At 36.7% G+C, this 27,452-nt stretch overlaps 2 protein-coding genes across 5 annotated transcripts in view; one reads left to right on the top strand and one right to left on the bottom strand.

Moving 5' to 3' along the window:
• Positions 1-7,181: 7,181 nt before the first annotated feature.
• LOC106871950 (transmembrane protein 169) overlaps positions 7,182-27,452 on the bottom strand; it is a 26,346-nt gene continuing 6,075 nt past the window's right edge. For 2 of the 4 annotated variants that reach the window (XM_089351002.1, XM_014918727.3), the window contains exon 2: positions 7,182-11,079. In XM_089351002.1, the coding sequence (XP_089207128.1) occupies positions 10,296-10,985 (690 nt within the window). In that variant the 5' untranslated portion in view covers positions 10,986-11,079 and the 3' untranslated portion in view covers positions 7,182-10,295. Of the gene's footprint in view, positions 11,080-11,806; positions 12,023-20,606; positions 20,653-27,452 lie in introns of all 4 variants that reach the window. The other 2 variants (XM_052967248.2, XM_052967247.2) reach the window with 2 other exon arrangements.
• LOC149136141 (uncharacterized) overlaps positions 25,886-27,452 on the top strand; it is an 18,606-nt gene continuing 17,039 nt past the window's right edge. The window contains exon 1 of the mRNA XM_089351003.1: positions 25,886-25,978. Coding sequence (XP_089207129.1) covers positions 25,896-25,978 — 83 coding nt within the window. The 5' untranslated portion in view covers positions 25,886-25,895. The remainder of the gene's footprint in view (positions 25,979-27,452) is intronic.

Here is a 27,452-nt window from a genome sequence, read left to right as displayed (position 1 = left end):
TCACTTGCACTAAACGAGGCTGCAAAGAGAGAGGTTTGGAGACGCCACTATGAAAGGTTGCTAAATAAAGAGAATGAATGGGAGAAAGAGAGCCTGCCGAATGTCGACTCAATAGAGGGACCAGCTATCCGAATTGACAGTGCCTTGGTAGATAAAGCAATTCAGGGTATGAAGACAGAAAAAGCTCCCAGCCCACCACAGAGATACTCAAAATATCTGGCAGTGTCGGCTATAGCCTAGTCACCCGTACAGTCAACCAGGTGATACATGAAGGAATCATACCCAATGACTGGTGTAGCAGCACCATAGTCAACTGCAGCAAAGGTTAAGGTGACGCATTAGATACAAATAATTACAGAGGTATCAAACTGTTGGATCAGGTAATGAAGGTCACGGAGAGGGTCATAGCCCAACTAATTAGACAGAGGGTCAGTTTAGATAAGATGCAGTTTGGGTTCGTGCCAGGGAAAAGCACCACTCATGCTATATTTCTGGTAAGACCGCTGCAGGAGAAATACCTAGCCAAAGATAAATCTCTGTAACTGTCTTTTGTTGACATGGAGAAAACCTTCGACAGGGTCACCCGATCCCTTATCTGGTGGTCAATGAGGAAACTAGGAATAGATGAATGTACAGGGACGCTGTCAGTAAGGTGAGGGTTGGCAACGAGTACAGTGAAGAATTCCAGGTAGAGATAGGGATCTACCAAGGTTCAGTCCTCAGCCCCCTCCTATTTATCATAGTCCTCCAGGCAATAACACAGGAATTGAAGACAGGATACCCCTAGGAGCACCTCTATGCTGATAGCCTTGCTCTAATTGCTGAATCATTGTCAGAACTAGAGAAAAAAGTTTCAGGTGTGGAAGCAAGGACTAGAATCGAAGGGCCTTAGAGTCAACCTAGCTAAAACCAAAATCTTAATAAGTAGGAAGGCAGACAAACCACAAATCCCTTCAGGTAGATGGCCCTGCTCGATCTGTAGAAAAGGCGTAGGTAGAAACTCTACATGTACCCAGTGTAAGCTATGGACACATAAGAGGTGCAGCAATATCAAAGGAAGGCTAACTGGGAAGATAGTTTTTGTATGTGGCAGATGCTCAGGAGGAATAATCACTGGAAATGTTCAGAGAACTTCTGTCACATTGCAGAGAGAAAAACAAGTGGTTGACAGCTTCCATTACCTAGCCAACCAAGTCAGTAGAGGGGGTGGATGCTCTGAAAGTGTAGCTGCTAGAATAGGAATAGCCTGGGCAAAGTCCAGAGAGCTCCTACCTCTGCTGATGACAAAGGACCTCTTGCTCAGAGTAAAGGGTAGACTGTATGACGCATGTGTACGAACTGCCATGCTACATGGCAGTGAAACATGGGCCGTGACTGCTGAGGACATGTGTAAGCTTGCAAGGAATGAAGCCAGTATGCTCTGCTAGATGTGTAGTGTCATCGTGCATACACCACTGAGTGTAAGCACCTTGAAAGAAAAGTTGGACTTAAGAAGCATCAGATGTGGTGTGCAAGAGAGACAACTGCGCTAGTATAGACATATGGTGTGAATGAATAAGGACAGCTGTGTGAAAAAGTGTCACACCCTAGCAGTTGAGGGAATCTGTGGAAGAGGTAGACCCAGGAAGACCTGGTATGAGGTGGTGAAGCACAACTTTCGAACACTGGGCCTCACCAAGGCAATGACTAGTGACCAAGACCTTTGGAAATATGCTGTGCTTGAGAAGACCCGGCAAGCCAAGTGAGACCATAACCCATGGCCTATGCTAGTGGTGTAACCAGCCTACTTATGTGTTGCTTGCAAAGACCTGTGGAGGCAAGTGAAATCACAATCAAAATCAAATTCGCTGACGTAGCTGATGACAGCACCGCCTGACTGGCACCCATGCAGTGGAATGTTAAAAGCACCATCCGAGTGTGGTCATTGCCAGGGCCACTGACTGGCTCCCGTGCCGGCGGTACATAAAAAGCTCCATTCGAGTGTGATCACTACCAGTGTCATCTTACTGACATGTGAAAAACAACATTCGAGTGAGGTCTGGACTGGCTCCTGTGCAGTTGGCACATAAAAATCACCATTTGAGTAAGTCCATCAGGAGTACCAGCTGACTGGAACGTAAAAGCATCCACTACACTCTCAGAGTGGTTGACGTTAGGAAGGGCATCCATCTGTAGAAACTCTGCCAGATCAGACTGGAACCTAGTGCAGCCATCTAACTCGCCAGTCCTCAGTCAAACCATCCAACCCATGGCAGCATGGAAAGTGAGCGTTAAATGATGCTGATGATGATGATATATTATATATATATGATATATATATATTATAATAACATATATTATATATATATATGTTATCATCATCATCATCATCGTTTAATGTCCGCTTTCCATGCTAGCATGGGTTGGACGATTTGACTGAGGACTGGTGAAACCAGATGGCTACACCAGGCTCCAATCTGATTTGGCAGAGTTTCTACAGCTGAATGCCCTTCCTAACACCAACCACTCAGAGAGTTTAGTGGGTGCTTTTACGTGTCACCCGCATGAAGGCCAGTCAGGTTATATATATAATATGTTATATATATAATATATAAACATATATATGTTATATATATTATTTACATTATTTACCACTATGCCATATGCCCATGGTCATATGGCGTAGTGGTTAAGAGTGAAGGCTACTAACCCCAAGATTCCGAGTTCGATTCCAGGCAGTGACCTGAATAATAATAATAATAATAATAATAATAATAATAAACATCAAAAAATACCTTAGGAATGAGTACCCGGGTTCAAAATTTCCCCAAGACACCTGATGAAGGCTGGAGGTTATATCAGCCAAAACACCGTGTTAACAACAAACACAATGAGAACAAATATCCGTCAATTGTAAATAATGTAAATAATGTACATAATTCATCTCTTAAATATAGAACTGTATAGAACTGTATATATATGATATAAAAATATATATAATAAGTAATTTTAAATTCTCAAACACAGGATAATGCTAATAATATATATTTATATACATTTGATATATAAATATATATTTATATATATCATATATATAATATATAAATATATAAGTATATATTTATATATATTATATAAATAATATTCCTTCTAGCTCACTTCCAATGATTACTGCAGTGCTTGGAAAGAGGGTGTGTGGCATGATTATCACATTGACCATAGCAGAGAATCTGCACAAAATGTTGCCAAATCTTTCGTGATACCTGCTCAGATGCCTATGTAAAGTCTTAAAAATTTTTCATCGTTCTCAATACAATCAAGGAGATTGTGAGTAACTGAATCCCAAGTGTCTGTTTGGTCAGTTGAAAGCAGTTTTGGTCCAAACTTGGCAGACCCCCATCTCATACCCAAATTTTCATTTATAATGGACTAAACTAAACCGTAACTAGCCTACACATCCTCTGATATCTCAAGTATGGTGATTCAATGATTTCCCCTCACTGCTCAATGCACATCTGTGATGTTTTTCTTAGTTCTTCTGGTTGTGTGTCTCCCAGAACTTTTGTCAATATCAACATTTTTTCGGCCACTTTGGAAACATCTGAGCCACTCGTACACTTCTGTGTGTCTCAGACACTCCCTTCCATACATTTTCTTCAACTTTGTGTAGGCCTCTGAGTAGGTATTGCCATAACAACGTTCTCTGTCATGGTCAATGCAATGATCACCCTTGAAGCACTACTGTAAACAGCAGAAGTGAGCTAGAATAAAACTTAGTGCACATACACAACAGAGTTCAATGTCAATCTTTGCCAAACAGCTTCACTGTATGCTTTAGCTTCGTTACTATGGCAACAGTCTAGATACTTATTGATCAGACCTCATATATGTATATTTATGTGTGTGTGTGTGTGCATATATCATCATCATCACCATCGTCATGTATGTATAATTTTTTTTCCTGAATTTGTATAGAATAATATATCAGTTAAATCAAGTTACAACATGGTCTGGTTTTCACATTTTTTATTATTGTATTTAAAAAAAACATTTTTTTACAATGTTGAAGTGTGTTAAACATTAAAAAAACATATTTAGTAATGTTCATGAAGTTCAATTAGTGCTTTTATATGTTCGTAGTAATCATCAAATTTCAAAATGTATTGACTGACAGTTGAGTTGAGTGCTTGACAACTGTAGTAAAATGACTGGCTTCCTCCTTTTTATACCTTTTAGAAGGCTCCGACAAGCCAAATTTTTCGAATATGGTTTTGACCAATCAGCATGCAGCTTTAACATCGCGGTTTGCCAGGCACACTGATATTAGTGCAAAAGCAGAAATTTGATCTACTGCATTAAATACCCTAATTGCGAGAAACTATGCATTAGCGAGACAGGGATTATTGGAATGCTCATGAGTTCACAGACAACAATTCCGGATCACTAATGTTCACTAAATTCCATTGAGAAACATGTGGTCACAAAAAGTTTCTAATTTTCCCTTCCACAAACTACGTGACACAAGTAAGATTGGAAGAAAGATGACAGAAAAAAAATTTCATTAAAATATTCAAACCTGTTCTGAATGGTAATAACAACAATAATATAACAACCAGTTTATAATGTGGATTAAAAAATACCTTTAACATATGAATATAAACAAATTACAGAAGACTCCCACCAATTGAAATAAAAACAATAGAAACCAACTAAGTTTGCTCACTCATAAAACCATTATATGTAAACTGCAAGCTAATTGGTTAAAATAAAGGTGGGATCATCATCATCATCATCATCATTTAACGTCTGTTTTCCATGCTGGCATGGCTGGACGGTTTGACTGAGGTTGGAGAGCCAGCAGCTGCACCAGGCTCCAATCTGATCTGGATGCCCTTCCTAATGCCAACCTGTCCAAGAGTGTAGTGGGTGCTTTTTACATGCCACTAGCACAGCAGCCAGTCAGGTGGGCCTGGCATCAATCATGTTTGGATGGTGCTTTTTACATGCCACTGGCACAAGAGCCAGTCAGCGGGTACTGGCATCGGCCACATTCAGTTGGTGCTTTTTACATGCTACCAGCACGTGAGCCAGTCTGGGGGTACTGGCATCAGCCATTGGTTGGTGTTGTTTACATGCCACCGGCACAGGAGCCAATCAGTCAGACCTTGTATCGACCATTTTTGGATTGTGCTTCTTATGTGCCACCGGCACAGGAGCCAGTCAGGGTCCACTAGCCACTGCTACAATATTGGTTTTACTTGATCTATGCCAGTAATATTGGTGATGTTTAAACTGCATGCTGATTGGTCAAAACAGTATTCAAAAAATTCAGCTTGTTGGAGCCTTCTAAAAGGTATAAAAAGGGGGGAGTCAGTCACTTTACTACAGTTGTCAAGTACTCAATTCAACTGTCATTCAATACATTTTGAAATCAGATGATTAATACAAACATGTAAAAGTGCTAATTGAACTTTATGAACATTACTAAATATTCTTTTTAGTGTTTAACACATTTCAACATTGTAAAAACAAATTTTTTAAATACAATAATAAAAAATGTGAAAACCAGACCATACTGTAACTTTATTCAACTGGATATATAAATATATATTGTATAGACACACAGGTGTAGCTGTGTAGTAAGAAACTTGCTTCCCAACCATATAGTTCTGGATTCAGTCCCACTGCATGGTACCTCGGGCAAGTGTCTTTTACTATAGCCTCAGGCCAACCGAAGCCTTGTGAGTGGATTTGGTAGACAGAAACTGAAAGAAACCTGTCATGTATGTGTGTGTGTGTATGTTTGTTTGTTTGTCCCCCACCACTGCTTCTCAATCAGTGTTGGTGTGTTTACATCCTTGTACCTTAGCGCTTCAGCAAAAAGAGACTGACATAATAAGCATCAGGCTGAACAAAAAATAAGTACTGGGATTGATTTGACAAAAATTCAAGGTGGTGCCCCATCATGACTGCAGTCTAATGAAAGTATATATACTTTACTGCACTTCAGAAACATGTGGTTTGAAGTTTGCTCCCACTGTGTGGACACTGTCAGCTTGTGTCTTTTACTATCATTATGGTTTACCCAATACTTTGTAAGCAAAAGTTGGTAGATGAAAATTGGAAGAAGCATGTGTATACATGCATGCATGCGTGTGTCTGTCTGTCTGTCTGTCTTGTCTTGTCATATGTGTGCGAATTGTAAAGCATCACTAGCCATATAGTGTTGCTTGTTTGCAATCCTCCATGAAAATATCCAGTCATGTCGCATAAACTAGAGGAAATATTGCCTTGCCAGGAAATGGAGTGAGGACATCAGGAAGAGCATGCAGCCATAAAAAATTCTGCCTGAACAAAGTCTCATTTAACCCATGCAATCATTGAAAAGTAGACATTATGAAGACAGACAGACATAGATATTTCTCATATGGTCAAAATTCTTTTTTTTTTTTCGTTTATTTAGTCTCATATGTTTATGAAAGACAAACATGTAGCATTTTCAGATGTTTTTTGTATTCTCTTTTTTCATGTTTATTTCATGTGCCAAAGGCAAACACATGGCATTTTTAATTTCTATATTTGCATGCGTTGTCTATATTTTGTCATGTTAAAAAACCAATGTAAAGATGGCAGTCTCTCGATGGTCATATGAAAAGTGCTAATGAAGAAATAATATTTAAGTATTTGTTATGCAGGGGTAACACTGAAAAAGCCGTAATTACTGACATGCTAGAAGATTTAACTACAAGGCAAAATCAATGCTGATTTCAGTCACACCAAGACTTTGTTCAAAGTACCTATCTGTTACAATTAATCGATTATGTTCTTTTTGCCATTTCTGTGAAGAGAAAACAAATATTATTACTGACAATCAAACAGAAAAGCAAGATTTTACAGCATTTGAATCATGGTGAAGAGGCATTAAAGATTGCACTAGAGCACCACATTTCATCTGAAAACATGCTTTTTTATGTAATTATGTTCAGTTTGGTTTCTTATGTTTACAATTAGATCAGTTATATGAAAATACTCTCCATCTATCTTGTTTGGCTAATTGGGATCCAACTGTATTAAGGAGATGACAGATACAGTATTTTCTCTGTAGCTAATTTCAGATAGACACGAGAAGTGCCCACTCTAAATTTAAACTGACAGGCTCCATATGACAAATCATCACATCAAATTAAGTGGAAAATATCAAATTACTTATTCCAATAAAACGTTTTATATCGTATTGTTACAGTAACATATATAAAACAGTTGTCTGAAAAATCTCTGCAGCTTTATGCAAATATATTCAGAAAAATGTTCACGTAAATGCACAAATATCCTGAAGGTGATCGGTGATTTTGTTCTTTCTTCATTTTTTCTTTTTTTTTTTCTTGTCAAATTTTGCATGGACATTTGAAGAATGAGTTCAGTACTTGGAAAAAGTAATTTTAAATTTATGGTTCAGTTCAACAAGTCAATGAATTTCAGTGGTAATAAAGAAGATTAATGAAAACACACATTAAATATATTGTAAGACTTTCATGAAGTTAAGTAGGTTGATATGACCGGTCCATGTAAAAACATAAATTCCTTTCAATGGTTGAAAAAGAATTGTCCAAAATAAAATCTTTCATAGCAGCAGTATTACAATCAATAACTTTAAGACTTAATCTCAATGAATAATGAAAAAATTCAGAACATATCACAATATGAAGAAAAAAATATGGAATATTTCAGTTGTTACAAAGAGTTCATATAAAGTAAAAAGCATTCATCCAGCCCGCCCATCACAAAAAGAAATGACAGTTGTTATATAAACATGAAAACATCTATCACAGATACAATCATAGATCAAATTATGAAAAGAAAGCTATTGCTCAAAATTAGTGTTAAAGTGTAATTTTACACTTAGTCTGCACAACAACAAAGACAAAATGACTTTACATAGAGATAACATTTATAGATGGCCAAACATTATGATTTAATCAATAGAAAAACTTTCATTCAGATTTTATTTCTTAATAGATCAATTTGCTTTGTTTTGTTTTAATAATAATATCAAAATATTTAATTTTTTAGCTCCAGCTGAATTATTTCAATTAATAAAAAGAAATAATTTTTCTTAAAATTAAAGATAAATACAGATTTGAAATTAAAATATACAAATATAAAAGAACAAATTGAAATGACAACAGATCATTTCAGTATAACTGAAAAATGTTACATTGTGTCATAGTTTCAGTTATTATTTATAATGTTAATTTTACAACAAATGGCAATAAAAATTTACTTTGTAATTCATTGAAATTGTAATGAACAATTTAAAGTACCTCTGCACAAGCAAATATCTGTCAAGACCTACATTTCTTATAATAAGCACTACAATTAATTAATTCCGAAAACTTTAAAATCTTATTACTTTTTTTGACTTTGACTCCCTAGTTAATCAGCATATTTCCTAATAAATTCAACCTACTGACTTGATATGGTGTACCTGAAATAACCTACACTTATAAAATAAATGCATATTATTATACTTAATGAAAGAATTAACTCTATTTCACTAACAAATTATAGGTAAAGAGTCAAAAAAAAATTACAGTTACAAACCTACTTCACCTTTCGTGAGTGAATATGTGTATTTGCCTAGAATTAATAGGATAGCAGATATGCTCTAACTATAGAAATCATTTCTCTTATCATCATAAAAATAATCTATAGGCAAGAGTTAGCAAAAATCTGTCCTAACAAAAATTTTTGTATTGTTGAAACATAATTTGGTATTCAGTTCAAATAAATTTTACATCAAATTGAAATCCATAATTTTGTTTCACTTGCAACAATAACAACTTACAAGATAAACAATTCACAATCTCAGCACTGGCAAATTTTACTGAACCACTTTGCCTTAACAACTAAAACAAGATAAACTAAACATTTACAAATGAATTACTAAATGAATTATGAAAGATATTGACTGGAAAATTTTGATAGATCATTAGAATGTGCAGAAAAATAAAGTCACAGGTGGGACATAATAGCAGTGAAAATAAATTATTATAGTTTGATATATATATATATATATATATACACATCATCATCATCTATCATATAGATACACACCCACACATATATATACATATGTATCTATCTATATATACACATGTATACATGTACGTATGTATATATATATATATATATATACATATATATATATGGGAGAATATACAAATAATAACAACAGACGAGGACAGGTGGTGTAAATAACAAAAGTATATATTAGTATGACGCTCGGGAATACGGAAAGTCTTTGACGTTTCGAGCTACGCTCTTCAACAGAAAGAATACGGAGACAAGGAGAAAAACACGGAGAAAAAAAATTGAATAGTGTTCAGTCAACGGTACCTATATATTTACATGTGCATATGTATGTGTAGATATATCCAGATATACATACACATACATATATGTACATATATGTATACATATATACATATATATACATGCATGTATACAAATCTATATGCATATATACACATGCATACACACTCATAATCATACACATGCATACACACACACACACACACACGCACGCACATTATAATATACAAGTTATAAGTTATATTGGTTTCAAATTTTGGCTCAAATCAGGTGAAGGAATAAATCAATTTCATCAACCCCAGTCCTCAACAAGTACTTATTTTATCTACCTTAAAAGGATGAAAGGCAAAGTTTGACCCCAGTGGAATTTGAACTCAGAACATAAAGATGGATGACATGCTGCTAAGCATTTTGACCACCATACTAACAATTCTGCCAGCTCACTGATCTTAGTTATAAATTATATTAAAACAAAAAAGAAATACATTTTACATAGTTCAAACATTTACTCATAGTTTTGCACTGGTTTACACTGTTCACAACATTCACACACACCCCACACATACATATATATATATATATATTTTATATATATATATATATATACTATGATAAATAAATGTATACACAAATATACATACAGGCACATATACATACATATATACACACACATACATCGAGACATATAAAAACATATTTGTACATATCCATATATATACACACACATACACATACATACACAAATACGCACACACACACACACACACACACACACACACACGCGCACCATATACATATGTATGTATTGATTAATACACCAGCAATATATCTAAATCAAAATTCCATCAAATTACAAATTGAACCAGTAGTTATAGGTCAGCTAATATAAGTCCAGAACAAACGGTGGGTGTTTGTGTAGCATCTGGCGAGCATATTTTAAGTAATTAACTTGAAGGTAATTTTGTCTCTCTTATTGATTCAGGGCAGTCAAGTATCACCACTTCATAAGGACAACACTGGTGCAGGCCAATCCAGTTACAGAACCAGCCATAAAAGCCTTTTTCATAATCTTGAAATTCTTGCAGCCATTTATAGAAATTCCATGAAATTTGAATAACTGAGGCATATAAACTTATGATGAGAGATGACAAACCAACAGTGAAAGGAAATGTTAATATGAGAACAGGACAAATAGAAATCTTATGCCAGATTGTCTTTTCTTCAGAAAAATACAAATAAATATTATACCAGGTGTTGCAGCCAATGTAGAAGGAATATCCTAAAGAAACAAGCCAAGCAAGAGGTATACAGATGATGCTCAGAAATACAATATGCAATCCTGAATGCAGTCCCCAAGAACATGGTGAAGATTTGTACTTGAGCTTTTCCTCTTTCGTCCCTCTCTCAAGTGTTAGTTTACGTAACTCATCTCGAGAAATTTGTAGCTGGACATCTACCACTTGACCAGCTTGGTAGCCACGAGCAACTGTTCCAGTCAATGTCACAAAATGTTGATCACCCCCATTATCTTGTAGCTGATCTTCTGGTGAAGATTCTGGTAGTTCAATCCATTCTTTTTCTTGTATTTCCTCTAATTCTGTAGCTTTGGAACATTCTGGATAATCAGATGCCATTATAATATTGCTACCAAGTCTCTAATGACAGCAGAAGAATAAATTGTCAAATTTCAGCAGAAGTGTTAAAAATTCCAAACAACGTCAATTTTACCTATAAGAAACAAAAAAAAAAAAGAAATTAAGAAAATGATATTTTATATCTGCAGATATATTCCTTTAGCATCAAGATTTTCAGAAATACTAATAGTAAAATATTAAAAACCAATGAATTATACTCATAAAATATTAGTCTTCCTTCACAAGAAAATTGCAGAAGTAACATGCAACAAAATAAAACTGAATAACACAATTCTATATAAATTATTGTATTTATCCAGCATTACCACAAAACATCTCCAGTGGCATCAACATAATCATGTACACCAACATGTTACCAAGTTTACCCCCTTTCACCAATACAGAAACAGTTAAGGTGACTTAGATAATATTACCAATTAGAAATAACCTTTGGTGTTAACAGTTTTGAATAGTAAACATCTACATTTTAATATTTATGTAATCACTCGAGTTATCTAAAGTAGGAACTCTTTTAAAGGAGTTTAGATGACCTCAAGCAATTTGAGACACAGGATCAAAGTGAACATCAATCCATCTTGAAACTATATTATATGTACTAAATGTTTATGCAAAGGGAAATATGGTGTGAGATAAAGAGACAGAGAGACAGTTTTGATGGCATTAAATGTAAACCATTTTTTGTTTTATTTATCAAATTGTTTCAATGAAATAATTATCACTTGTAATGAAAAGAAATTTAAATGTGAAAATGTCTAACAATAACAAATTTTTGATTATAGATATAATTATTTAAGACTAACCTCATAACAAATATTTTTCTTGGTTATTTTCTATTACATCTGCCTTCCATGTCAGTACATTTACGACAAATAGTTATCTTTTTACAACAGTTGATCCAAATATCTTCCTAAACATTTTCACTGGGTTCCTTCCTAAGTTTTAATATTTTTATCATTGCATTTATCCTCAGATATGTGCAAATTTGTAACAAGGTCAGATAGAACAATTATAGAAACCTGAGGAATAAGTAATAATGTAATTAGGAAGGAATAAATAGTAAAATAAAATGACATCACCCTATCACCTGAGTTGCCTGTTTTAAAGCCAACTCGTGCTTTTAATTTTTTTCTGCTGTCTCAAAGCTTTTATATTCTAATACCTGAGGAAGATCAACTAACTTCACACAAGATGGCCCTGACCTGAAAACTCAACTCGATAAAACAGACAAGGTATTCAAGTGTTTGATTCTTTGCTCACATGCTATAGTCTGTTCAGAGCTAACAACAGCTATTAAACTAAACAGGTATAGCTGTTACTTCTTAGTTATAATTAGAACAATAAACCTATATCAAATGCATCCTTTATTTACAAATTCACACAAACACACATACAATTAAATCTGGAATTACATTGTTTGGTTACTTTTATCATTCTTTTACTGTAGCTAATTCAAATTGTAAGAAGGTATAAAAAAGTTACTTAAAATTTTTATAAGTTTATAAGTTTACAACTATAAAAACTTATGTAAACTGAAGCAGAAAGTATTCAATAATAAATTTAGGAAGTGTAGCCAAATGAGACAAATGGCTACATATAATTAATTTTAGGGACACACACTTAGAGTAATAAAAAGATACAGAGTTATTAGAAAAATACTATTATATAAACCCATCAAAACCATGGAGATTAGTAATAACTGATTTCTCCCATTCTGACATATCAAGTGCAAAAATGTTCCATTTTAGGCAATCAAAAGATCATGTCATTTTCACATATTATATACTAGCTGAATCACCCAGTCTTGCCCAGGTCACTGCTGTTCTTATTTAGATTAGTAAACAATAAATATGAAGATATATCTTTTTTCACATAATTATTTCAAAATATCTATATTTTATTTTAAAATATCCAAATTGTAATGATAATAGAATTTAGAACTGAAAATCTGTCAATCTTGAAGCACCTCAGGGTAAACAATATTCATTGTGTAATTTTTTGTTGGTGTCCAAATGAATAAACTGTTGCTGCTTCCAACTCCAGAGCAACCAACATAGAGTTGGCCATGAGAGAAGCATGTAGTAGAGAGATGAAGTCCAACTACCTTGAGGGATTGACCTTGAGATTTGTTAATTGAAATGCCAAAACTTAATTTGACTGGAAGCTGAAGCCTCTTAAATTCAAATGGAACGTCTGTAGGTATGAGAGGAAATTTTGGAATAAAGACATTTTCTTTGTGACTACCTGTTATGATTGTTGCCTGTAGGACATGGGGTATCATCATCATTGTTTAATGTCCATCTTCCATGCATGCATGAATAGTACAGTTGACAGGAGCCAGCCAGGTAGAAAATCTACCCAAGGCTACTGTGTTTGTTTTGGCAGGAATTTTATGGCTGGATGCCCTTTCTAACACCAACCACTCTGTAGAGTGGACTCAGTGCTTTTTACATGGCACTAGCACAGGCGAAGTTAGTTTTGGCAAGATTTTTACAGTTGGATGCTCTTCGAGATGCCAACCACATTACAGATGCTTTTAACATGGCACCAGCACTGGCAGGGTAACAAAGTAACTCACAAGACAAGGAATTATGAGAGGGGCAGGGCATTTGTGTCAGAGGATGAAAATTAGAGTGTGACAAAGAGACAGAAGCAGGTGTCTTGCCACAACAGACAGAGCATTAGGGGAGGTGATCCAATATTAAATGATGAAAGATTACAGCGTAACAGAGAAATAGAGAGGTAGAAATAGGTACCTTGCTATAGAGGAGGTACATGGTTACCCAGTGATAGAGCGGTACAGAAAGAGGCCAGAAACAAGTGTGAAGATGATACTTGGTTACTTAGTCAGAGGGAAAACAAGAGAAGGAGAGAGAGAGAGTGACCAAAGAGAGAGAGAGAGAGTGACCAAAGAGAAAGAGAGAGAGTAGGAAACAGCAAAAGTGTAAGAGAGAGCAGAAGAGAGATAGTGTAGTGCTAGGGTATACTCACAAGTAACAAGAATATGAGTGTAGAACCTGGTTAGAAAAATAGGGAATGGGTGTGGGTGGTGGGGAGCAGTAATACAGTGAGCACAGCAGTGAAGGCAAGAAAGGGGATTGGAAAACAATCATAATGTATGCGGAGGAGATGTGAGAAAGAGAAAGATGCGCTTAGAAGAGGAATTGTAGTCTGATTTCTTAGGGTAGAGTGGGTGAAGAGTGTGTTGTTACATGTGGGTGGGATACAACACTTCTAGCACTCAGTTTCATGGACAGGTCTTCTCTAGGACTGCATAGCGCCAAATATCTCAGTCTACTGCCATTTCCTCCATGAGCCCCCAACATCCTAAGATCAGTCCTCACCACTTCATCCCATGTCTTCCTGAGTCTCCCTCTTCCACAGGTACCATCCCCTTTCAGTGACAGGCGCTTCTGTATACAGCTATCTTCACTCATACGCATCACATGTCCAAACCAACGCGGTCTCCTCTCTTGCATACCACATTTAATCCCTCTTATGTCTAACTTTTCTCTTAACACAGTTGTACTTTGTCAGTTATGCACACTGATGTTGCAAATCCAACAAAGCATACTACCTTCATTCCTCTCCAGCTTATGCATGTCCTCCACAGTCAGAACCCATATCTCACTACTATGTAACACAGCTGTTCTCACACAAGCATCATACAACCTATTTTTCACTCTGAGAGAGAGTCCTTTTGCTGTCAACAGAGATAGTAGTTCTCTGAACTTCCTCCACCTCATTCTTATTCTAGAAACATTACTTTCAGAGCATCCATCGCCATTACTAATTTGGTCACCTAAATAGCAGAAATTATTTACTACCTCAAGAGAGCCACTTGAGCATTTGAGAGAGTTTAAGTCCCTCGTGCTCTTAGTACTTAATGTTCCTGCGCACGAAAACAAACTTATCTGACAATCTTCCCACGGTTCCATTGCATCTCTTATGCATCCATAGGTTACACTTGGTGCAATGAATGGAATTACATCCCATTCCTTTCCTACATATTAAACAGGGCAATTTGCCAGCCAGAATGAGAGTCTTATCTCCTTTCTCATTAACAACAACTTTAGTCTTAGCTAAGTTAAATTCAAGGCCCTTTGATTCCAAGTTTTGCTTCCAAACCCGAAACTTCTCCAATTCTACTTCATAGAAGTAACAATTAAGTGAGTTCCATTACACAGGTAAGGTGGGTCAAGATTCCTATGCAACATAATGGAAGCATCCAGCTTTAGTGTCAAGTTATGCGGTGGCATCCCAGTGGATTTAAGTGTGTTCAGAAATTCAACAGAGTATTGAACAGCCTGATCTTGATCAACTGTTGCATGAATTGATGGAAAAGTAATTTCTCATGTATCTGTTAACTTTTGAAGAAGTTCATGATTGAGTTTATCAACCATTTCATTAGTTGGAGCCAGTATAGCTCTTTCACATGGCCAGTTTACATCAGTGTAATAGGCAATCACATATACACTGACACACACATATACACTCACATACATATACTAAGACAGCCACACACAGACATACATTTATGTAATGAACATGCAAACACACACTTACAGACACATACACACTCATATAGAAAATGTGTCATCATCAAGTAAAATGTCCTTTACTATATCATACGTAATGAACACACAAACACACACACACTCATATACAAAATGTGTCATGGTGGTGTAAAATGTCCTTTACTATCTTGTACATATCAAACGCGCAAATACACACACACACACTCAGAAATATCCTTCACTATGTCATATGTAATGAATGCGCAAGCACACACGCTTTCACAGACACACTCATATACAAATTGTGATGTTGTCGTTGTATAAAATGTCCTTTACTATAGTGACTATAGAAAGATTATTTGAGATAAAATGTTATATTGTTTTAACCCAAATGAAAATAAAAATTACATGTTCACACTCACAGGGTCTAATACTATTACCTTATAAAATTTGATTTGGTTTCCTGGAGCCATTTGAGAATGCATAGGGAACAGACAGACAAAAGATTTTATATAGAGAGAAATTATCATCCTTTTAACAATCATTCTTCTATACCAGCATGATTAGAAGGGTTTCATTATGACATATGCTTTACTCTTTTACTTTTATTTGCTTCAGTCATTTGACTGCAGCCATGTTGGAGCACCACCTTTAGTTGAACAAATCAACACCTGATACTTATTCTATCGGTCTCTTTTGCCGAACCGCTAAGTTACAAGGATGTAAACACACCAGCATTGGTTGTCAAGCGATGGGGGGGGGGGACAAACACAGACACGCAGACATATACATATATATATATATGATGGGCTTCTTTCAGTTTCCCTCTACCAAATCCACTCACAAGACTTTGGTCAGCCCAAGGCTATAGTAGAAGACACTTGCCTAAGATGCCACGCAGTGGGACTGAACTCGGAACCATGTGGTTGGTAAGCAAGCTACTTACCACACAGCCACTCCTGTGCCTATTTACTATTTTTCAATATATTTAGATATAATATAGGAATTTGATTTATCTGGAAACTATTCTGAGGCATAGTCATCTGGATTTTAGGAAGCTATTTCAATCGTAAGTTTTCTTCCTATTATTGCTAATATTGGAAGATGTGCTATAGAATAAAATTATGTAAGATTTCAAAGAGTTGTGTGTTTGAGTCATTTCTCTCTCTCTCTCTCTCTCTCTCTCTTTCTCCATCGAGATCAGACCTTTCTACATTACACATGTACAGGAGTCCAGTCTATCAAAGAGTTTGCTCAATGAAACTTAATTCAAGTAATGCATTTGACCAAAGTATGCGTTAGTTATACAATTTGAAGTAGTGGTGATAAGTACTTTCTCTTAATAGCCATTCTGTATCTAGGTTAGTGAATGTTAAATATGTAAACTATGGGCACAGCACTGGTGACAATGTGAAACACTAATCAGTTAGCAAACACGTCTTTAACTCAGTAATCAAAAAACCTATTTCAGACATAATACAAAAGGTTTTGAATTTTAATGATGGTCACAAACATATCTTAGATTTGAGATATTATTTCTATATATTCTATCAAACCAAGTAGGTTTCATTACAAACATACACCATATCTAGAGAACATTGTTTTAAACAGAAAGCCTACAAAGCTTTCAAATCTAAAGATAAAAATACAATCCCAGCAAACACACACACACACGGACTTATGGATGGTCAATCAGACAGACAGAAGTGTGTGTGGATAGATAATGGTACACTTGTACTTAATGGTTCTGAAAAAAAAATCATAGAAGTACTATTACGAAAGGTTGCTAAATGTAGAGATGCATGAGAGAAAGTGATCCTTCCAAATGTGAGCCTGACAGAGGGACAGGCCATTTTCATTGATAGTAGTATGAAAAATAAAAACAAATTAAGGATATGAAGACAGGGAAAGCCCCTGGCCCATCACTAAAATGCTTAAAATATCTGGTGGAGGGATATGGCCTAGTCACTGATGTAGTTACTTAAGTTGTACAGGAAGGTATCATACCCAATGACTGGTGTAACAACATCATTTATTTGTTAAATAGGTAAAGGAGATGCCTTAGACAGGAGTAATTACAACACTTTCAAATTGCTGAACAAGGTCATGAAATTTATAGTGATAGAATAACTACTTACAAAGAGGGTTAGACTAGATGAGATACAGTTAGATTTTGTGCCAGGAAGAAGTACCATTAATTCTCTCTTCCTAGTAAGGCAACAGCAGAAGTATTTAGCCAAAAGTAAACCACTTGGCTTTCATCAACCCAGAGAATGCTTTTAACAGGATCCCTTGCTCTCTAATCTGAAGGTTGCCATGAAAGGTAGAAGTTCATGAATGGCTAGTGAGAGCTGTTAGTAAGGTGAGAGTTAACAAGTACAGTGACGAATTTAGTGAGTAGGTAGGAGTTCACCTAGGCTTGGTTCTCAGTCCCCTCCTATTTATCATTCTTCTCCAGGCCATAACAGAGGGTTCTAAGAACATTTGCTCACGGAACTCCTTTATGATGATTACTGTGTCTTATAGCAAAATTAGAAAAGAAATTTCATGTATAGCAGCCATACCTGGAATCAAGGTACTTTAATGTTAACTTAGAAAAAAACCAAAGTTCTAGTAAGAAGTAGAATAGACACTATGCTCATCCCTTTAGGAAAATGGTTCTGTTTTGTATGCAGAAATGGTTTATGTAGTAATTCCATCCAGTATGTCCAGTGGAAACTATAAATACGTAAGAGATGCAATGGAATAACTGAAAGATTAAAAGAGAAAGTAGACTCTGGGCAGATGTGCAGGAACAATTAACACTAAGAACACAGAGGAGACAGATTTTCTCAAATGCCCAGGAAGATCCCTAGAGGTAATAGACAATTTCTGTTATCAATGTAATCAAATTAGTAGTGGAGGAGGGTGGTCTGAAAGTACAGTTACTAGAATATGAACCAGTAGGAGAAAGTTCAGAGAACTCTTATGTTACAAAAGGCCTCTATCAGAGTGAAAGGTAGATTATAGGATGCTTGTGTATGAATAGTAATGTTACATGGTGGTGAAACATGAGCTGTGAATGCAGAGAACATGCAAAAACTAGAAACATGCTCTGCTGGATGTGCAATGTTAGTGCACTTGTACTACAAAGTACAAATCTATTGAGAGAAAAATTGAGCATATGAGGCATCAGCTGTAATGTGCAAAAGATACATATGGATGAGGACAGCTACATAAAGAAGTGCCAATCACTAAATAAGGATGAAACTCATGGAAGAGAGAGACCAAGAAAGTTGTGAAGTCTGACCTCAGGTTATTGAGCCTCACAAAGCAAGATGACAAATAACTGAGATGAATGACTATTTGCCAAGCTTAAAAAGACCTCAGCAAAAAGGAAGCCCTAAAAGCATATTGCTAATGTTTATGACCCTGCACCCAATCTCTACCTGTCAAGCCTTTCCAGCAACTCATTTGCATAACACTAATCCTTCCTTCACCCACTAATTATATTATTTCTCAGCTTTTGTAATTATATGGAAGCAGAACTACACATATTCCTTTCCCTTGTGCTACCAGTAACCCCTTTTGCTTGGAAACACTGGACACGCATGTGAAGAGAGGGGGCAATTTTATGAGGCCCTTTTGCAGCTTACCTCAATGATAAATGACAATGACCTCATTGTGGCTGATGACTTCAATGGACATGTTGAGCAGCACTCCAATGGACTCCAACCACCTGATCACCCATTGATTTGGTATGTACACAAGTCAGTTTAACTACATTCTCACCAGAGAATGGAATAGACAGACACTAGTAAATATGAAGTCCTTCTCTTGTAAAGAATGTACAACCCAACATAGGTTAATGGCTAGTAGCTTAGAACTAGAAGTACTCAGATATGCAAACTAGTTTGGAAAAGGATATAGAAGCTTAAAGATCCATTGGACAGTTAGACATTTAGAGAAATACTAGTCAAAGTATTTGACAAGAAGGAAAGAGACAGAGAGGTGAAGAGCACAAAAGGCAACTAGAACTTCCTATGAGACAAACTATTGAAGATTAGACAACATCTGTAGTTGGTGCAAAGTTCCAGACAGACCAGGGATAATGTCATGGTAGAACAATAAGGTAGACAATGCCATATAAGAGAAGTGACAAGACTGAAAAGACGAGAAAAATGGGGGCAGCAGAGAATTATATCAGTTAGCTAGAAAAGAAGCTAGGCAATAGGGTTACTTAACAAAAGGAGCTGCAGAAAGAAGTTTGCTAATGTTCTACAGTGTGAGTATCAGAAAATCAAGATTTTGTAAATAGAAGTGTGTAGGGAGGGATAATGGTGCACTGGTAATAAGTGATTCTGAAAAGAACGAGATAGAGAAGTACTACTATGAAAGGCTATTAAATGTGGAGAATGCATGGGAGAAAGACACTTTTCCTAATGTGAACCTGTCAGAGAGACCAGCCAGAATAACTGGTCTGACAGCAGTATGATAAAGCAATTAAGGATATGACAGCAAGGAAAGCCCTTGGTCCATTGGAAATTACTTATATGATGCTTAAAATATCTGGCAAAGTATGATATTGCCTAGTCCCTTGTATAGCTAATCAGGTTGTGCAGGAATGTATCATACCCAACAATTAGCATAGCAACATTATATTCAACTGTCACAAAGGTAATGGAGATGCCTTAGAGGGAGGTACCAATTTGCTGGACCAGGTCACAAAAGTTATGGAAACAGCTAGAGCTCAATTGATGAAGTGGTGAATTAGCTTGGATGATTATGATTTTATATCGGGGAAGTACTAAATGATGTACTCTTTCTAGTAATGTAGAAGTATTTAGCCAAAACTGCTGCACTTAGCATTCTTCAACCTGAAGAAAGCCTTCAAAAGAATTCTTTGATCTCTGATCTGGTGATTGCTGCAGAAGCTATGAGTAGACAAATGGATTCTGAGAGCCATACAAGCCATGTTACAAGAGTTAGCAATGAATACAGCAATGAATTTAGTGTGCAGATAGGAGTTCACTAGAGGTCAGCTCTTAGTCCCCTCCTATTTGTCATAGGCATTCAAGCCATAACTAAAGAGTTTAAGACCACTTACCCATGGGAACTTCTTTACAATGATGATGTCATTGTTATAGCTGAATCTGTAGCAAAATTATAAAATCCCATGTGTGAAAGCAAATTCTGGAATCAAAGGGCCAAAAATGTTTTATTCTATTAAACAAGAAAATAGACAGGACTCTACACCCTTCAGGAAAATGGTCCTGTTCATTATGTAGAAAAGATGTACAGTAATCCCTCACCATATCATGGTTCACCTATCGAGCACTCAGTATATCTAGGTTTCTGCGACCGATAGGTAGTTATAATTTTTTTAGATTTTAATTATTTCTGCGGGAGGTTTTAGAACATAACACCTGCGATAATCAAGGGATTACTGTACATAGAAATGCCATACTGTGTACCCAATGCAAATTGTAGACACACCTGAGGTACATGGAATCACAAGGTGGCAGATGCACAGGTGCAATAAACAGTAAGAACATACAAAAAGTAGATTTTATCAAACGATCAGGAGGAGACCTGGAGGTAGTGGATAGGTTTTGTTACTAAGATTACCTAATTAGCAGTGGAGGAGGATGCTCTGAAAGTATAACTGCTAGAATAGGAATAAGCTGGAAAAAGTTCAGAACACTATAATCTCTGTAGATAAGTAAAGGTTTCCACCTCAGAGTGAAAGGCAGATTGTATGATGCTTCTTTATGAACAGCTATGCTACATAAAGAAATGATAGTAAATTTGGGTGGAGCTATGAAAGAGAGAGATCCAGAAAGACATGAGACAGAATAGTGAAGATCAAACTCAGGATGTCAGGACTCACAGAGGAAATGAAAAAAAGAAAGACAGTTGGTGCTTTGCTGTGCTCAAGAAGACCCACCCTCCACAACAAAATTAAGGTCCTAAAAGCACTATGTTTATGTCTAAACACACACTGGGCCTTTCTCCCACACTCAATCTGTTCTTGTCAGGCCTTCCCCACCTCACCTAACCTCTTCTTTCCATTACTCTTCTAATTACAGTATTATTCAGCTGCTGTAAGTATATGAGAAACAAACTGCACAAATGCCATCTTTTGTGCCACCAGTTATTCCTGTCTTAGGAACCACTTCTTTTTGATATCTATCCCTCATTTCAACATCACCCCTTCTCACTTTATTTTTGCCCGATCATTTCTTTTGTGCCACCAGTTATCTTTCCCTTCACCTTGAGCTACATCTTATGACCACCATACTTCATCTGTAATACTCTCTCTTATCTGCTTTAATATTTACCATAAACACCCCTAACTTTGCTACTCACTATATCCACCCCTGTGTATCTCTGACCACCATCTGTCACTACATCTCTCTCTCTCTCTTTTTCATCCCACACATCATTGCACCACTTTCATTTATCTACAGATTCATTACACTGCTGCTCTCCACCCTTTTGTTAATTATGAGAGAACCAAATTACTGGATCAGGTTATGAAGACCATGGAGAAAGTTATTGCAAAATTCATCCATAACCTAAAAGAGAAGCAGTTTGGCTTTGTGCCCAGAAAGTGTACTACAGATGCAATATTCCTAGTAAGTCAACTTCAGAAGTACTTGGCTAACTGTAAACTACTATTCCTAGCATTCTTTGTCTTGGAGGAGACAGTTGACAGTGTGCCATGCTCAGTAATTTGGTAGTCATCCAGGAAACTAGGTGTAGTCATATGGCTTGTGAGTGTGGACAAGCTATGTACAAAGATGCAGTAGGTAAAGTGAGAGTCAGCATCAATTTCAGTGAGGAATTTGGCATGAGGGTAGGAATCCATCAAGGTTCAAACCTCAATCTCCTCCAATAAATCATAGTTCTACAGGCTAACACAGAGAAGTTTAAAACTGGCTGCACATGGGAAATCTTGTATGCTAATAATCTAGTTCTCATAGCTGAGTCTACAGAGAAATAAGAAAGGAAATTCAGACTTAGAAGTTAAACCCCGAATCAAAGAGCCTCAAGGTGAAAGTAGTAAGGACTAAAGGTTTAGCGGAAAAGAAAACAGGACTCTAGTATCTTCAGGGAAATAACCTTGCTCAATATGCAGAAAAGGATAGGTACAAATCCCATATGCTGTACCTATGGAAATACAAGAAGCAAATTGCTTCTCAAGAAGATCTCTCCATCACAGCAAAAAGGAGATTCTAAAAACACTTTGTTTATGCTTGTACATGCTGGGCTTTACCCCTACACCCATTTTGTCTCATCAAACATATCCCACATCCCATCTCCATTACCCCCATCTTCCCCTAACATCCATCCAGTCTCAGCACATATTAAATACCACTTCCATGCCTCACTCTCATCACCTCTTCCCACATTATTTTCCCTGATCACCTCCTTTCTGTGCATCCAGTTTACACTCTCTCTCCTCTATCATACTTCAACGTAACACCTCTCATACCTGCTATCAATGCCCTCTAGTATCTGCCACTATACCCCACTCACTCTAGCCACCCTTATGTACTCCTGTACTCCCACCCCACCATTCTAATGCCTCACTAATTTCCCCCTATTTCTTGATCTACTCCTATCTCTCACATCTTATTCCACCCCACCCATACTGATATTTCCCATCAAGCTACACTTCCACTTCTGTTCAGCACTCACTACATTCACCTCTACCCTCATCTCTAACCATTTTTTATTCTCCCTCCTTTCCCCGTCCTAATGGACACCCATACCCTCTCTTAAACTCACCTCCATGCTTCTTGAGGGTTGCTGTGGAAAAATCTGCATAAATATTTTTATTCAGTGTTATTGCAATTTGATAAAACATCGGAAGAGGTATTTGTATTTATAAAGATACTTTTACAAGTTAAGTATTCATACAGATTCTTCTTTTCCTGAAGTGTGTATACATTTTTTGGTAGCTTCTGTATATTTATAGGTGCGGGCGTGGCTGTATGATAAGAAGCTTGCTTCCCATGCATCTGTCGGTCTATTCGATGTGTTGATTTTTGATGAGTCGGACGGAATTTTTGTGCTGCTTGGCAGTGGTTTGTCGGTGAGTGTTGTACCAGTGGAAAGGAATGTATTTGGACCTTAGCGAATATGAGCTGTCCTCAGCAGAGGAGGAGCTCGTTAAGGCGGTAAATAGAATGGACGAGCATTTGGAAAGAATAAAGAGTTTTGCTGAGGCTGCAGATGTGAAGAAAAGGGAAGTGGACCTAGCCGGACTGAAGGAGCTGAGTAAGATGACACAGAAGGTGGACGGTGACGTAAAGTCATTACCCCCAAAAAGGGTTATGGAAAATATGGAAAAGAAGACCATTACCTACAAGATGTTCTCAGTGGAGAATAGGCAGGTGGAGCGGATGGAGATGGAAAAAGTAGAAAAAGCATTTAAGGGGCTTTTGAAGGAAGTGACATACATAGCAAAAGGAAATGGAGATGGGACGGTGGTTGTCCAGTTTAGGACAGCGGAGGAGGCAAGGAGGCTAGTGAGTGCAACTGTAAAAATGGAGGAAATGGTACTTCTACCCACGTACCTTGGAAGAAAGACTTCTAAGGTGAGGGTAGAAGGAATTCCACCTGATATAGAAGTGGCTTGGGTTGCGGCAGCCGTACTCGTTGGAAGTGAGGAGGAGATGGCTGTCATCCAAACCACGGAAACGGAGGACAGAGGATGGAGAGGAAAAACAACACTGGACCTCATTATACAGGCAGAGGAGAGGCAATTGGAGAGTTTGGTGGAAACGGTGACGTTGAGAGAGATTGTGTTAAGAGTGTGGGTGGAGGGCAGAATCCTACGATGTTTTAAATGTGGCTAAAAGGGCCACATTAGAACGCACTGCCCTCTGCAGTGGAAAACAGCAGAAGTGGTGGTGGAGATGGAGGATAAAAAGGAAGAAGTACAGATAGAAGGAAGGAACAAGGAGGATGAATGGGCTGTGACAGAGAATAAAGGGAAAAAGAGGAAGAACAGTCAGTGTGATGTGGGACCCCAGACCAACTCCATCCCACCCAAGACTACTCTGACCCACCCTCCCCATACAAACACCAAACCCACCCACCCTCTCTCCCCACAGGAAAAAAAAAGAACAGACACCACAAAATCTACAAGCCCCACCCCTGGTAAAAAAGGGGAGAAGAGTACATGGAGGAGAGAGTGTTGTCACTGAGCGATAGGGAAAACGCTAAACGAAAGACTAGATCAAAGACTAAAGAGGACTTGAGACTCAGAGGTGGCGAGTAGTGTTACTCAGTGTGGGGTGAGTAACACACTTTTCATATTCTCCTTTCTCATTTATCATTCATGAATCATAATTTTAATATTTTGATTTTAATGTTTTTCATGTTCATTTTCATATGTCATCCATAGCATCATATTTTAATTGTTATATATCCCCGCGTGTTGTAGTGTCCTCCTCTATGTAATGCCTTTATGGCAATTTAAAAGAAATAAAGAAGCTTGCTTCCCAGCCACATGGTTCCAGATTCAGTCCCACTGCATGGTACCTTGGGAGTTTCTTCTACTAGACAGAAACTGAAAGAAGTCTGTCATGTGTGTGTGTTTGTCCAGTCTCCCCAGCACCGTTTGACAACCGGTGTTGGTGTGTTGACGTCCATATAACTTAGGAGTTCAGCAAAAGAGACCAATAGAATAAGTACTAAGCTTTAAAACATAAAAGCCTTGGAATCGATTTGTTTGACTAAAACCCTTCAAGGTGGTGCTCCAGCAAGGGCCACAAGAAACAAGTAAAAGAATATTAATACTGTTTTTATGTCAAGTCATAGAGACAATTTAACATTACTCGATATTTTTTTGCTAGAGTACATATTAATTTTTTACATAGTGACTTCGAAGTTTTGGCTTGTTCAATTTCATCAAGCTGTGATTTATTGGGGAGGGAGGCAGTAGCTTTATATAGTCTTTGGCAAGTTTTAGTAAGGTCGGCGACTTCGTGAATGATACAGTGTGATACAGATGAAATACTAATTGTGTAGAAAGGAAGGCTAGATAGAGATAGGAAGAAAATATGTTTATAGAACGTGGGTTGATACAAAGCTATGGTAAGGAGATTTAATTTGGCTGGATGTAGGGAAACAGTTTTTGTGGGTCAGGCTGAGGTTGAATTGGTGTTATTAGCTGTCTATTAAGAAATTTTAAACTGAATATGTTGGGAAGTGTACGACTGAGGAGACTATGCTACTATAGATATTTGTTAGAATTTCTACCATGAACAATTGTATACACGTAACTGTACCTATACAACCAAATGAACGCATAAGGATGATGTCTTTTTCCATAGGTATTATCCACCTATAAGAATACATGTGTGTGTGTGTGTGTGTGTGAATGGGCAGTCATCGCTGTGTGATTAAGAATTTTGCTTGGCAACCACATGGTTTCGAATTTGGTCTGACAGCGTATCACTTACGGTAAGCTTTTCATAGCCGAAAACTGAAAGGGAGGGCTTTCAACCACAGAGCATTAAATTTGGAGGGAGTAAGGTCGATTATATCTGATCCCGGCTGTACATATCGTTACACCCTCTCTAGGAACACGCTGAGCAATTCAGAAATACTTTAATTACATGTATGAGAAAAAATTAGTTATGTTACTAGAAAGTGATCTCTTTATTTATTCATATACTAAAAATGTTAACAATAATAAACGGTTTTCTGTGCTATTCCCTTTTATTTGGGGTGGGGTGGAGGAATATAGTCTCCCGAATAACGATACAATCATAGTTGTAGTTGTATTCAGATCGTGATAAAACGAATAGGATATTGTAAGGCTGGTTATTGTTTACTCCACTAATTATTTATAATATATTATCATATATTCTAAATACTTACATGCAATATCTCGTATTTAAGAAAAAAAATGCATTTACACGCAAAAAATATTTTGATGTTAGTTACATAACTTGCTTGCTCTGATAAAAATGATCTTCCAGAGAATATTTTCGCGTGAACTACAACACTGACAACAGAAATGTCACCAGCAATTGTGGTGGTTTTCAATAATCCTATAAATAGTAATTTTAAACAAATAAAAAATCTTCATATCCAATATGATGCACCAAGAAGCCACTTACAATTTAGTAGCCGGCAAAATGATTTAATACTTTACACATAGACACACGCACGCACACACGTGTGTTTGTGCGTGTCTATGTGTTGGTAAGCGCATACGACATGCGTGGTAAGGAAGTTATTTCATATTTAACTAACCCGTCGAAAAGATTCACAAGTGAAATGAAAAACTGAAATGGAAATTATAAAATTACTTAGTTTCACTTCATACGCTGCTACAATCTTGACTTACACTACTTGCAAGATCGTATAGTTCTTCAAATTATACTTCCGTTTCAATAACACTATAATTGGAAATAACACGAAGGTATTCTAGGTGTTATTTGCATAAGATACATACGCTTCACATCTTTATATAAACTCTATATTTAACGACATATTGACTGGATAGCCACTGCTGGAGCACCTGTATTATCTTCATTCACAGCGGGTTACTGAAACAGAAGTATATGACATTACAACAGTAAATGTACACAAAGAACATAACAGCATAACTTGAAACTAAGTACATTTCGTCGTTTCCGTTTTACGGATGAACCATTTCGACATGTTACTAAAATAAGAAACACCCGATAAAAAATATACCTATAAAAAGCAATGAAGAGTCTTTAAACGTCAAGGAGTTTTCCATGAGCAATTAACTAATCAGAGGGGAAATTCATGACAAAAAGCAATCATTTGTGAATGTTTCTGATAAATAAAAACATGAGTGAGACACAGGTTATCTCCCTGGTCATGTATGTCAGTGACAAAGGGTAATTAACAATTTATTAGCTCATATAGAACATGCTTATATTGTAGCTACCGAAACATC

This window comes from Octopus bimaculoides, chromosome 4 (assembly GCF_046866305.1).
Source record: "Octopus bimaculoides isolate indiv1 chromosome 4, ASM4686630v1, whole genome shotgun sequence".
Lineage (NCBI taxonomy): Eukaryota > Metazoa > Mollusca > Cephalopoda > Octopoda > Octopodidae > Octopus > Octopus bimaculoides.
This window is presented reverse-complemented; position numbering and strand designations above follow the sequence as displayed.